Below are 13,574 nucleotides of genomic sequence, written 5' to 3' on the forward strand. Positions count from 1 at the left end.
GTTGGTGAATAAACAGTTAAAAGGTAAATATCTTTAAAACAAATCTAAAGAAATATTGCAAATTTTTATAAAATGTTCATTTCATTTAAATTTTCTGTAGTCATACTTTTTTATTAATGCCGTTATTTTTATTATCAATTATATTAATAATAAAAATATTTACAGAAGTTATTTTCATCACTACTGTTGTGATTATGATAGCTCATCTTTAACCTAAATAAAAAAAAATAAAAAACTTTAAACTTAATATTGGCCATCTTCTATTTTAGTGACAATTACACCTTTCAAAATAATATTTTAGAACAAATCTATAAAGATTATTTAGTGTCAGCTACTCACATTTTGTCACATAAGGTACAAAAGCTGCAAAATGCACCTCTGTCTGGATAAAGCACAGTCATAATGAAACCATTTTCAAAGGAATTCTGGTCAGAATAAATGACACAAACACACAGCAGTAAAATAATTGCTCCCTTTCTAATCAGTGTATTCATTTCAGGCTGATAGAAAACAGTCACATGTAGCCCTTTTAATGTGCTCAGAGAAAAACTGGAACACAAGTCATTGATTGTCACACTGTGTGCCTGTGATATGTTATGTTATCTGATCCACAGAGTTAACCTTTGTCCAGCAGCTGAAGCATGAACTGCTCTTAGTGGCAGTTTCAGCTGCAGTCAGGCTCATTATCAAGGCTTTATTTTTAAATCAGGTTGTGTGAGTGTCACAATGCCTATCAGAGAAGAGATCAGACCACAGAAACCAACCACCCCTGCATTAGACTGGTAAATACCCAGTTTGTCTAAAGGGAGGAAGAGATCACAGATGTTTTTCAGAGTGTCTAGAGCAACAGCTGGATGTGACTTCAGAGTGTGCAGGAGCAGGAAGATGAACGCATCAAGCGGAGGAAACACAGCTTCTGCTACCTCCCGGCTCTCGTTCACGTGCTTCTCCATTTTCTCTTTGACGCGTTTGTCTCTGGCGTCATGTACCATCAGCACCAGAATGTCGTATACGTCTCTGATCAGACTCATTATTAAGGAGTAGAAGTAGAAGCGTGATGAATTCCAGCTCCAGCGCTCCTTGTCCATGTTGCGGATGAGCCCCACGTTCCTGGCCCACAGTGCGTTGTCACAGATGAAGTAGAGAGCACGGTTGAGGTTGGCCACGGTGAGGCACAGGCGCAGCACCCGGTCAGGGAGGAGCAGGCTTCGTTTAGCAGCCGCAATGGCATGTGCTGTGTTTCCCAGCCTGAACACTGACAGAGGAGGAAACATATGAGCAGGGATCATGTTAGACTGGGATGGCAGGACAACAGCTTAATAATCATTGTGCTTCTCAAAGTGAGTGTGGAGGAATGACCAGGGTTGGGGTCAATAACATTTTTCCGTTATAATTACATTTTCAATTACCCATGTTCAATTACAATTCAATTATGATTACAGTGACCAGCATTTTTTTCCAATTACAATTAGATTACAATTGTGTTTTATCCTCAGAAAGTCAATAACAAATACCTTCTCAGTTAACCTTCCTCTTGTGTTAGCTTTCTATTAGCATCGGTTATGATCCTCAATCAGCTGTAAAATACACTAAAACATATCTATATCATCTAATGTCTTTCCTATCTATTGGCTTCCTAATCAATTAAAATATAGGTTTTAATACTTTTGGTTTGGGCATCTGAGCCTTTTTATTAACTACATCTGCGTAGAACTGTACATAAAGCTGTAACATGGTTCCCAGTTTTGCATGAAATTATAATTGACATTTTTTATAGAATTTTCATAGCAATTACAAAGTAAATTATCTGAACTCAATTATATTACCATTACGATTTTAGAATTACAATTAAGCCATCATTGTAATGAATTATCAATTACGTGATTACAATTATAATTGACCCCAACCCTGATATCAGTACTGGATCTTATCCTAAAAAATATCTAATTACAAATACAAAGTAAATTATCTGAACTCAATTACAATTTCATTACGATTATGACAGCAACAGATTTTTCATCAGGAGGAACATTTTCAATTTCATGCCAGTCTTCTTAAATGTCTTTCTTCATTGACAATAAAGATCATTAACACTTGACAAAACACCTCCACACAAAGAAAGTAATGAGAAGCCTAAAATTCAAAAGAACATTCAATTATTAGTCTGCATTAGATACGACACCAGGAACAAAATGTAACGTGGAACTAAAGAGCAAAAAAAGTGATTTACTTTGGCATGTGAAGTGGAGCTGAACAATGAACACATTTTTAATAGCTGACTTACAAAATAATTTCCTTTTTGTTTTCTTAAGATTCTTGCAAACAATGTTTGGTTATTTCCTGTATTTTTGACAACTGCACTTTAAAATTTGTTTTTTGAATGCAGGTGATTGATTTAATTTAGTTTTTGATTTATTATATCTAATTATGTTACTTGCATTATGAAACATGATGTTACGCGTTCCCTGTCAGTTCATTTAATTCTTGCACTGAATTTCCTATTTTGTTTTTGACTGCATTGGACTTTTTGACATAAAGAGTTGATCCATATGAGTTATTTTAAATGATTCCTCAGGCCAATATACAGCACTTGAAGGTATCAATGCTCCGAGTGGGGCTGCCCTCTTGAAATACCGACCATGTAAGTTTGGAGAGACGGACCGTTTTTGGCCAGGTCATGTGACCTAGAAAATGCCTGGAGAACTTTTCACTTTACGGCAGTCACGTGACCACAGGCTCGGATATATATAGTTCCCACGTGATGTCACAACATACGGGCATTTCCCGACCCGGCGCCATTGCTGTGGGCAGCTGAAACGAGTGAGCCTCTGTTTACAGCTAAAAGAGCACAATATGGTAGTTTCGTGTTGTGTTAATGGCGCACTAATCACCACGACAGTTCAGTTAAACGTGGATTCTTTTGTAGAGGAAGTCGGCAAGTCAGATCCGTAACTTCGGGATAAGGATTGGCTCTCTGGGCTGGGGTTGCGTCCATGGGCTGGAGGAGCAGCCGCCACTGCCACTCTCACAACGGCGACGAGGCCAAGGAGTGGGGGGGTGGGGGTGGGGGGCACCACTGATGCGGAGAAGAGAGCCGAGCACCGGGCTTCCAGCAGCGAGGAGAGGAGGATTGCGGTGGCGGCTGCTCCTCCAGCCCATAGACTGTAGCCGCGGCACGAGCCCAGCCCGACCGACCCAGCCCTTAGAGCCAATCCTTACCCCAAAGTTACAGGTCAACTATTGTCTGCATACACAATCAAAAGACAAGGGAGACTGGCCCGTTTGTTGATTTATGTGACAGAGCTTGTTGCCGCAAGGGACGCTTGACATGAAAGTTAAAGGTCTAGCGCCCTTAGTGGCTATATGTTACACAGTGTGCCTTTAATTTAGTTTTTTTTTTTATTTTTGATTCATTATGAAACATGAATTTACTTGTTCCCTGTTCAATGAATTTGGAAATGTGTTATTTGTCAGCATTATTTGGGGGGGGACAATGAATGAGCACAGATAGGGCTTGAAAGTTCAAAAAAGTTTGAGAGCCACTGCAGTAGGAGAACAGTTAGTATCTACATATGGTGATGGTGAAACAAAGGCACAGGAAATCCTGCTTTTCAAAGCCTTCCACATCCTCATCTTCATCCACAGTTACTGAGCCATCCACAGCGATGGTGACCTGTGACACCTCTGCTCCCTCAAAGAGACGAGGTAATGAAGCGAGCCACTCACAGTGCATGGCAGAAGCCTCTGGGGACGAGCTTTCATACACCTCCACTCCGAGCACATGAAGAGAAGGCCAAAGTCTTTACTGGCTGACCTTGCTCTAGTGCCACTGCCTCTTCACTTTAATGGCATGTTCAAACGGGAGGAGACCTTCATTCACACAAATTATTCATTCTTAGAAATGTCAAAACTTTAAAAAGATCTTTTGTGAAAAGAAACTCAGATCAGTTGTCAGAAGAAAAACTGATAATTAATGAAATCTATTTTACATTTCATTTTCTTTAGAAAAGTATGAAGTAGGGATGTAACGATTCACTCAACTCCCGATACGATTCGATTCACGATACTGGGTTCACAATACGATTCTCTCACGATTTATTTTCCAAAATGGGACTGTAGACCAGTGATGATTGTAAAATATTCCTTTATTTTTTGGGGAAAGAAACTAGAAAATACTGTACTATTTTCCTTTTATTTTTCATTGTCAAAAGAATCCCTTGATAAACTATTCAGAACAATGCAATTTAACTAAAAATAAATTGAATGAAATAAATATTAATATTATATATATTACAATATCAATTTAAATTCTGGTTCTATAGTAAACAATGCAAAACTGCATAATAATTATTTTTCTTTTTAAAAGTGCAACTGAAAATGTATTTTGTCCCTTAACAATTTAATGTTTAAAAAAAAAAAAAAAAAAAAAAAATAGTCATTGTAATGCATTTACGTCAGATATTTGTTTGGACCAGCAGAGGGCGCTGGTAACCCAGTGGTCGGTTGGGATGCAGCTATTCTGTGCAGTGAAGAAGAGATGCTATGCTAGCAGACAGAGCTAATAGAAAAACGTGACTTTTACAGATATTCACGTAATATTACAGATATTCTTTCAGTGCTAAAGGGGTAAGGAATCATTTATGAACATGTTTAAGAGTATAAGGCGGCCAGAAAGAAAGTAGTAGCAGATTCCGCCCGCCGCCTCAGCATTAGGACAAGAGAAGAATAAATACTGCGATTCAATTTTCAGAAAATCGATATCAACCGTGATACCTATGAATCGATTTTTAACTGCCTTACGATTAATCGTTACATGAAGTATAAATATTTCACTATTTATTTATTCATTTATTTCATGGTCTGGTGTTGCAACACTTCATGAATTAATTTCATCTGTTAAACAGTCACAGTCTGTGGGGGCGGGGTTAACATCAATCCAGCCAGATCCATTGCTTTGGTCGTCACTTTTTCCAATCATGGCAACTATAATAATGGAGGATGTCCATGAACTTTCCAGGGAGTTGGTGAGAGATTTTAGACCTAGCTGAAAATGTAGAAGCAGGAATATAGTACAAAACCAAGGCACAGATAGTATAGCGCCACCTCGTGCATCAGAATAATGTCTACTAGCTCTGCCTCAATTCAATGTCGGGGATCGATTTAGCGAGACTTGAAGTGCAGGTAACCAATCACGTGTTAGGAAACCGCCCCCACAGACTTTGACGAGCAAGTTTGACAGATAAAATTAATTAAGTGCTGCAACACCAGACATTAAATAGATAGTGAAATATTTATACTTCATACTTTTCAGAATGAAAATGAAATGTAAAATGGATTTAATTAATTATTGACACTTTTAGTTATTTAATGAAAGGTATATTTATTTAATTGTTGCATTCCTCGTCCTCTGTATCTGTCACTTATGTGGAATGTTTGAATCTATCCGAGGATCATGATTAGGAGGCTGACTGGACTTGGGACTGTACCTTGCTTGAGTTTATTTTTTTTTACCTACTCGTTTTCTTTTTTCTTGGAATTATTGAAGTCTCTGTACACTTTTGTAACTTGTCATCCTTTGTGAAGAAACAGAAGCACTGATGCGTGTCTGGGAGGTTGTATTGTTGCTGTGTGTTATAAAAGCTAAAAATAATAAGTATATTGTTGGGAAAAAAAATCTCCTAAACTGATCTGATGTGTGTTTCTGCTGTCCTGAACAGTTAAGCTGTTGTACGACTGACTGAGCAATAACAGAGGACTTTGTTCTCTTTTACACCATCAGAAAGAAAATGGTGTGTTTAAACGTCTTGCTTCTTATCCTCAACACACCATGAGAGCAGAACTTTGTCCTGTAAGGCTCTGCTTTGACACCTTTGTCTGTGAGAGCCCTTGCAGATGCAGCATAGCCACCTTGTGTCTTGTTAGTGCAAATCTTGTTTCATACACTGCTTTATGTCTTCTTACAGCTACGTAGTGGAAAAGTGATGATGCAAACCACCTCTTTGGTTCTTGAATAATTGCCATTCTGCGACATTATTCTTGCTTTGATTTAGGTTTTTATTCTTGGTTCCTTTAGCTTAGATTTTTAACAAAACCAAAATTAATTAAATAATCAAAATAGTACATAGTCCTAATCTTTTGTTAAAAGATTCTGCATTTTTGCCAAACTATTTTTTTAGGATAAAATATTTTAAAAGTGAGAGTACACAGTGTCCGTTTAGTTAAAAATGCATTTCATCAGTAAAATATTAACTTTTCCATTGAAAAACGCTTTGACTAAATGTTTTAAGAAGCAAAAACGATGTTTTCATGTAAAGACTTGAGATACAAACACTATTTGAGTGTTAACACCAAACCGCATTACATGTGACAAAAAGCACATTTTATAGTCATTATTTTTCATTAAAATAAAAATAATGAATGGGGAGGTGACGTCACTCCAAACACTCACGTTTTCGTCCAGCACTCATGTGGCTCTCGAGACTTTTAAGCTTGTTCACGAGCTCTTTGCTGTGTGCGTTGTTCCGGAGTAAATATACGGACAGAGCACATGCATACTGCGCAGCCCTGAGGAGCCAGACGGTAAAAAGTCACACAACAGAGGAAACATTAAGTTTTTTCCCCTTTAAACCACACACTATAACCATCTGAACTGTGCCATGGGACTCACCTGAATATACGGTCCCGTCCTTGACTTTGGTTAGTGAACTTTATGAGGGAGTCCATTGTTAAATCCAACAGGAACAGGTTGTTCTAACTGCAGACACCGTATAGGCTTCAGTCTCTGCTCCGTTTGCTCTCAAAGCCTGAGGCTCACTGCGTCCTCACTACTTTCTCTACAGTTACAGGTTAAAAATTCACCCCAAACTCTAAAATGTTCACCTGTTTTCTATGTGGCTTCATTTCTGTCCTTCTGTCTCGCACTGAACGTTTGCTAGTTTCACTACGGCCACATTATGTAGGGGGGACTAAAGAGCCGGACACGTTTAGCAGACGGACCGATAGGAAACGTTGAAACCTCGCTGAAATAAAATAAAATAAATAAATATCGTGTCTACCCAAAAAGTAAATGGACAGAATGACTCAAAAAAAACCCACATAAAATAAGAAAAAATACTATATAATAACTAGAAGACACAATGAGAGAAAAAAAAAAACACGCAAAATGACATCAAAAAATTCTAAATGACATCAAGAACACACAAACAAGAAGAAAAATAGACAAAATTAGAAAAAATATTACTTAAAATGGCACCAAAAACACGCACAAATATGAGAAAAACATAATAAATGATAACAACACACACACAAAAAAAATAATAATAATATAATAATAATAATAATAATAATAATAATAATAATAATAATAATAATAATAAACCAGAAAGCAGGTTATGCGAAAACTCAGGTAAGTTCACCCTGAAATGAGGGAAACTCTGAGATATTCATTCCAAAAAGGAATTAATTTTTTTTTTTTTTTTTTTTTTTTTTTGCAAAGTGTAGTTTTCTGTAAAACATTGGAGATTGAGAGCACTTTGGAAAGACAAGAGTGTGTAGAGCAGAGGAGTATTCCATAAAGGAGGGTTAACAAACTCTGAGTCTATCCATAAACTCTGGGTCAACATACCCCGCGATGGGAAACTCTGGGTATCGGATTCTAATACAGCTGTTATGAAGTGGGTCAATCAACCCTGAGTATGTAAACCTTGGGTTACTGACGTGCACGCGCACAATAAAAAGCCATCATCAATGGATCAGAGATTTACTCCAGCTGCCATGACAACCACCTGGAATAGAGTGATTTATTCACCCTAATGGGTTAAATAAGCCGGTGTTTGTGGAATATGAGCCTGTTCTAAAGGTGCGTTCAGTCTTCTGTGACAATAGTGGCTTAAATTAATTAATAGTTAATAATTAATAGTTGTGATTCTGCGCGTCGAAGCGGTGGGTCGTGTGTTTGCGTCCCGCTTCAGTGTTTTTTTATGACATTTTTTAGGACGTTGAGATGACTCTGGCGGCAATATTACATTAAAAATCAATATAAACGATGCGATATCAAGCGGCATTTACTGTCTTTATATCCAGTGTAACAGGAGGACTCTCTATATAGCCATCCTATGCTGCTGACACGTCTCCTCAGACGACTTTATTCATATTATTCTCCGCTCGTCACGTCACTGAAGCAATAAAGTGATGAAGCGACCAAAAAGTGTGACTAATTACGGGTGATTTAAGCCACTATTGTCACTGAAGACTGAACGCACCTTTAGAACAGGCTCATATTCCTCAAACACCGGCTTATTTCACCCATTACGGTGAATAAATCACTATTTTCCGGGTGGTTGCCATGGCAGCTCGACTCATCTTCGATCCATTGATGATGGCTTTTTATCGTGCGCGTGCACGTCAGTAACCCAAGGTTTACATACTCAGGGTTGATTGACCCACTTCATACCAGCTGTAATGGAATCCGATACCCAGAGTTTCCCATCGCGGGGTATGTTGACCCAGAGTTTATGGATAGACTCAGAGTTTGTTAACCCTCCTTTATGGAATACACCTCAGGTTTGGTTCACGAACAATGTTGCCAGTGTAACATACTCAGAAGAACATACCTCGCGTTTAGGAATGAGATACTCAGAGTTTCCCTCATTTGAGCCTGAACATACTCAGAGTTTGAACATGGTTATAGTTTCATGCAGGGATAAAAAATAAATACTGTATATTGTTTTGCTACTATTTCTGTCAAGTAAAGAGGTTATCCATGGTGATATATTCAAGCTTTTGAGCTGCATAACAGTGTACACTGAAGCATACATCAGCCTCAAAGATGTGTTCTTTAAAAGCAAGTGCTGACGATGCAGACGAATAAACTTGGGAAGAGGTTCTTCCCTCAGTTCACCCCCAGTTAGAGATCATCTTTGCCTATTTGAATAAATCATTTTGTTTACATAAACTCCAGACAATGACCTCTAAACTTCAAAGATTGCTCAAAACGACTACAGTGTCTTTGCAATAAAAATGACTTATTTATTGTTTATTTAAGTCTAGTCACGTCTGCTGCCGCCTTCATCTGAAAGACTCCTTCCTCCCTGAGGTAATCTGCGTCACCTTTACTCCTGTTACCTGCTCAGCTGTGTCTAATTTGCTCTTTAACCCTCTCTGCATATAACCGCTCCCTCAGCCATCACTCAGTGTCAGAATGCCTGTATTCATGACCAGCATTCTTATGGGCATAGATTTGTCTAAATAATAGTCACAAATCCATGATTTACATGTCTTTTTCAGATCCACACATATATATAGTATTTATGATTGACATGTGTTTTATAATTTGGTGTGGAAGATAGAGGGGCGGTGCTTTCCAAGTGTCAATCTGAACCTTTGTGTCTATGAATCTCACCAAAAATGCGTTACTTTTGTCACAAAATGAAATGCACATGCTATCATGCACTTTAAGCAATTCAGAAGCAGTACTGAAGATTTACAAATTAGTCATCATAAATATACAAAATTATGAAAATGTGTAACTCATGAATATATTTGTGAATACTTTTGAGAAAAATCTATCCCATACCTGCCTATGTATCAGAACTCTTGTGTGGATTAATAGCCAGTATTTTCCGGAGTCAAATCAGTGTTTTTGTTAATGTGACTCTTCTTAGGAGTCAGTTTTTGATTGATCTCTTTGGTGGCATGAGGAGGCAAGGCAAGGCAAATTTATTTGAATAGCGCATTTCATACTCAAGGCAACTCAATGTGCTTTACATGATAAAACATTCAATTGTTTAAAATAAATAAGAACATTTAAAGTCATCAGTAAATCAATTAAAATCATCAGTAAAATCATCAACAAACAGATGACATCAACAAACACATGACATCAACAAACACATGACATCAACAAACACATGACATCAACAACATGACCAAAAATCTCTCTCTCAATCATATACAGTAGAGAAAAAAAATTGCCTTTAACTTTGATTTAAAAATGTTCACATTGGATGCTGACTTCAGCTCTGCTGTCAATTTGTTCCACTTCTTTGCAGCATAAAAATTAAACGCAGCATCACCATGTTTACTGTGAGCTCTAGGCTCCACTATCTGACCTGAGGAGAGGCATGTCTTAAACGGCAGCAATGAACACACAAGTTTGCTGCGGTTCTGCTTCTTGGGTGTCCTACGAGAAGACCTGGATGAATACAAGTAGGTATGGAACACAGTTCATCAATCCCATTGTCCATCTGGTAAGCCAGAGGCAATGTGCCATGTGCCTCACAGGTGTGTATCTTGTTAAAGAGGACATATCATGGTTTTAAATCCTTCCTTTTTACATATAAATCATGGTCTATATAAAGCGGAACTGCAATGCTTGGTTCTGAATTCCTCATTATTATAGCTCCACAGGCCCCTTTTCTACCCCTTTTCTAATGTGCTTCTGAGAGCAACTCGTTTTGGTGCGGTCTCTTTAAATGCAAATGAGACTTCATACCCCGCCCCCTCTTCAGGTGACACTCGGTTCAACTCGGTACATTTCTGTGAAAAATAAAACTCAACCAGGCACTTCAAAAAGGTTCTGATGCTGGGAGACGGTGTAATGAAACGTGTGGGTTACTACATCCAACAACCGAACATTTTGACTTATCCTCTCGTAACTTCGGCATCCTTGAGCTTGGACTACAAAATAAAAGCGAGAAATAAAAATGGCGGATTGCTCGAAGTGTTGGACCTGGAGTTGATGTACTAATTTGGCAGTTTCGCTGCAAATACTGTGATGTAATAGTTCAAAAAACATAATAGAGAATAGAAAAATCGAAACAGATTGAAAAATATGAGCAAAACAGAATATAAAGATATCTACGGAGCACCTGAAGAGACTAATTTGATTTTTTTCTGTACTTCTAAACACTAAATATACAACAAAATGCATTTAAAGGCTAAAAAAGTGGATTTAGCATGATATGTCCCCTTTAAAACAAAAACTGAGTAAATTGAGTAATAATAATTTTATAACTCAGCAAAGCTTTATTACAACTAAATCTTTATGAAGGACATGTAGCAACATAAGATGGTACCGAAATTGGTCAGTGTTTGTCATTAGGGTCATTTTTTCTGTATTTGTTTATCTTCCTAGATTCAAACGAAGAAACTTTGTATTTTCTGCCACAAACTGTGAGTCAGTTCAACCTTCTCATAACAGATGGAGATGAAAGACTGCACAATCACATTGAACATCTACAGAGTTTGACATCTCCTCTACCATGACAAGCTGCTTTAGAAAATCCACCTGAAGAGCATGGCTGATCTTTAAATGCTGTTTGTAGTGAAAGACTCTGAAGTCAAAGCAACATAAGATCTGAAACACCAAAATAATTTATTGTGCAAATTATTAGTCTCCCATTGCAATTCTGGCTCTGATTGTGTACTAATCACTAAAATGAAAACATTGCAATTGTTTACATTAATATTGATGCTTAAAAGAATAAATCAAATAAAAATATGAAAATGTTTATTTAGCACGGACATTCCAACAATTCAAAATATAAAATAAAAATAATTACATGTTTAACCTGACCCCACTCATACATTAAATAATGTTGTACAGGCCTTTAACTGACTGAGCTGTTGGAAGAGAGTGACATTAAATATGTTATCTAATGTAAAAGTTATTGATGAAAATCAGCTTCTTGGCTTTATTTATTATCCAAGCATGTTCTTTAGATGCACACACAGCTCTTTGTACATGTCTGGCAAAAGGATGGCATGGTTTGTCTTATTTAGCAGCGGTTTGTCATAATGTAAATTAAAACTATACACGTTTTAAATGTGTTGTGTTGATTGTTACATAGAAATCATTCTCTGACCAAATTGTATGTGTGTTATTAATCTGTGTATCATTTTTCATTATGTAACAAAAACATGAAAAATTAAAAAAACACTCATTTGATATTTGTCTCCAAAACAAAAATGAAAAAACGGAAAACGCCTTGTTTTTCAAATTCAAGCTCTTTTGCTTCCGTACAGAAAATGAAAAACGAACACCTTTATCCATTTTCTCCATTACCGATTGGCCAAAGTACGTGACCCGGAAGCGTACTCTCATCCAATGCTAACGGCAGTTCGGCATGACAAGATTGCTGCTTCCAACTGTGCATCCGAAACGTGTCCTTTTTGCTTTAGCTGGTGTTTGGCACAGAACCTCCTCACAGACATTTTGGAGGATTTAGAGACTCGTAAGTGTTGCAGAGCTAAAGATAGCGCGAATGTGTAATGCTTCACTTCCGGGTCACGTACTTTGGCCAATTGCTAATAAAGGTGTTCGATTTTCGTTTTCTGCACCGAAGCAAAAGAGCTTGAATTTGAAAATGAATGAACAAATTTGAAAACGAATAAACAATGAATGAACAAATGACACACGGATTCGTATTCGGGCTAACACCGACGACAGTATCGGCGGCAAAAAACATGGATAGTCTTGTACTTTTCAGTGGAAGTAAAGATATCCGAGATAAGATAAGAGAAGATATCCGTAATATTTCAGGTAAGTTGTTTTTATTCTTACAGAAAAACGTGACATTTATGCTAAACCTGTAAACGTATTGATTTTCTGCGCACTGTTGCCATTGAGCTAGTTCCCTTTGCAAAGAATCAACGAGTTGGTGCAGTGGTTCCCAAAGTTTTCACAGTCCCGTACCCCTTCAGACATTTACCCTAAACCCATATAGCATACCCTCTGCTCCTGTACACTTAAAAACATAATGTAATGTTGAGTGTTTCAACCTTGAGGTTGTGACCCAATGTGCGGTTGCATGGATTTCAAATGAGGTCCCTCAAAAGTCTAATTTATGATACAAAATTAAATATGTTATATTTTTTACATTTTAAATTAATGTAATTACATTTAAAGTTAATTCAATGTTTTTAATTATGTTACAATTATAACAACACACATAAAAAACAATATTACATAACTGTATTTTTTTTTTTTTTAGTTTCTGAAACATAAATCTATTTTAAATAGAATGCAGTCTCAACATATATGTGCGGACGCATCACTTTTTGCACTAATGCTAGCATCAATAAACACGATCAAAAGGGAAATCTAGAAAACACCAAAAATGTGTGATAACAAAATGGGGTCACGACACAACCAAAAAAAAGTTGGTAACCACTGATGTAATGTTATACAATGTCTCCTTTTGTGCAATGTATACATTTTTGTCTGAATTGTACCTATCTTATTTAGGAACAATATACTTTATAATAATAATAGACATAGTAATTATTAAAAGAATAATAATCTGTAACCACGGGTAGTTGGCTATTGTATGATTTGTGACAATGTAGATGCTCCTCACTGTTTAATTTATATTTATATTATAGTTTCCAATTTTTATTTATTTTTTATTACATACCCCACTTTGGGAACCTTGGTGTTATTGCCTAAACTTTTAAGATACTAGTGTGTCAGCACTTTTTTCCCTCCTTGGTGGATCAGTGGTCACTACATATTCCTCCTGAACAGTTCTCACAGACTGAGTCTGGCAACTATGATGTAGGGTTATTTTAATTCC

At 37.0% G+C, this 13,574-nt stretch overlaps 1 protein-coding gene across 1 annotated transcript; it reads right to left on the reverse strand.

The window, feature by feature from the left end:
- Positions 1-509: 509 nt before the first annotated feature.
- Positions 510-6,944, reverse strand: pex11a (peroxisomal biogenesis factor 11 alpha). Its single transcript, XM_028450527.1, has 3 exons — positions 6,668-6,944; positions 6,449-6,564; positions 510-1,255 (listed from the first exon to the last, which is right to left on the reverse strand). Exons 1-3 carry the CDS (start codon positions 6,721-6,723, stop codon positions 687-689), a joined length of 741 nt encoding a protein of 246 aa, XP_028306328.1. The 5' UTR covers positions 6,724-6,944; the 3' UTR covers positions 510-686.
- Positions 6,945-13,574: the final 6,630 nt, after the last annotated feature.

Source organism: Gouania willdenowi, chromosome 6 (assembly GCF_900634775.1).
Source record: "Gouania willdenowi chromosome 6, fGouWil2.1, whole genome shotgun sequence".
NCBI classification, from domain to species: domain Eukaryota; kingdom Metazoa; phylum Chordata; class Actinopteri; order Blenniiformes; family Gobiesocidae; genus Gouania; species Gouania willdenowi.

Coding starts and splice junctions, on each gene's coding strand:
- pex11a (XM_028450527.1), bottom strand. CDS start 6,723: ATGGACTCCCTCATAAAGTTCACTAACCAAAGTCAAGGACGGGACCGT. Junction 6,565..6,667: donor GGACGGGACCGTATATTCAG/GTGAGTCCCATG, acceptor CTGGCTCCTCAG/GGCTGCGCAGTATGCATGTG. Junction 1,256..6,448: donor CATGAGTGCTGGACGAAAAC/GTGAGTGTTTGG, acceptor CTCCTCTGTCAG/TGTTCAGGCTGGGAAACACA.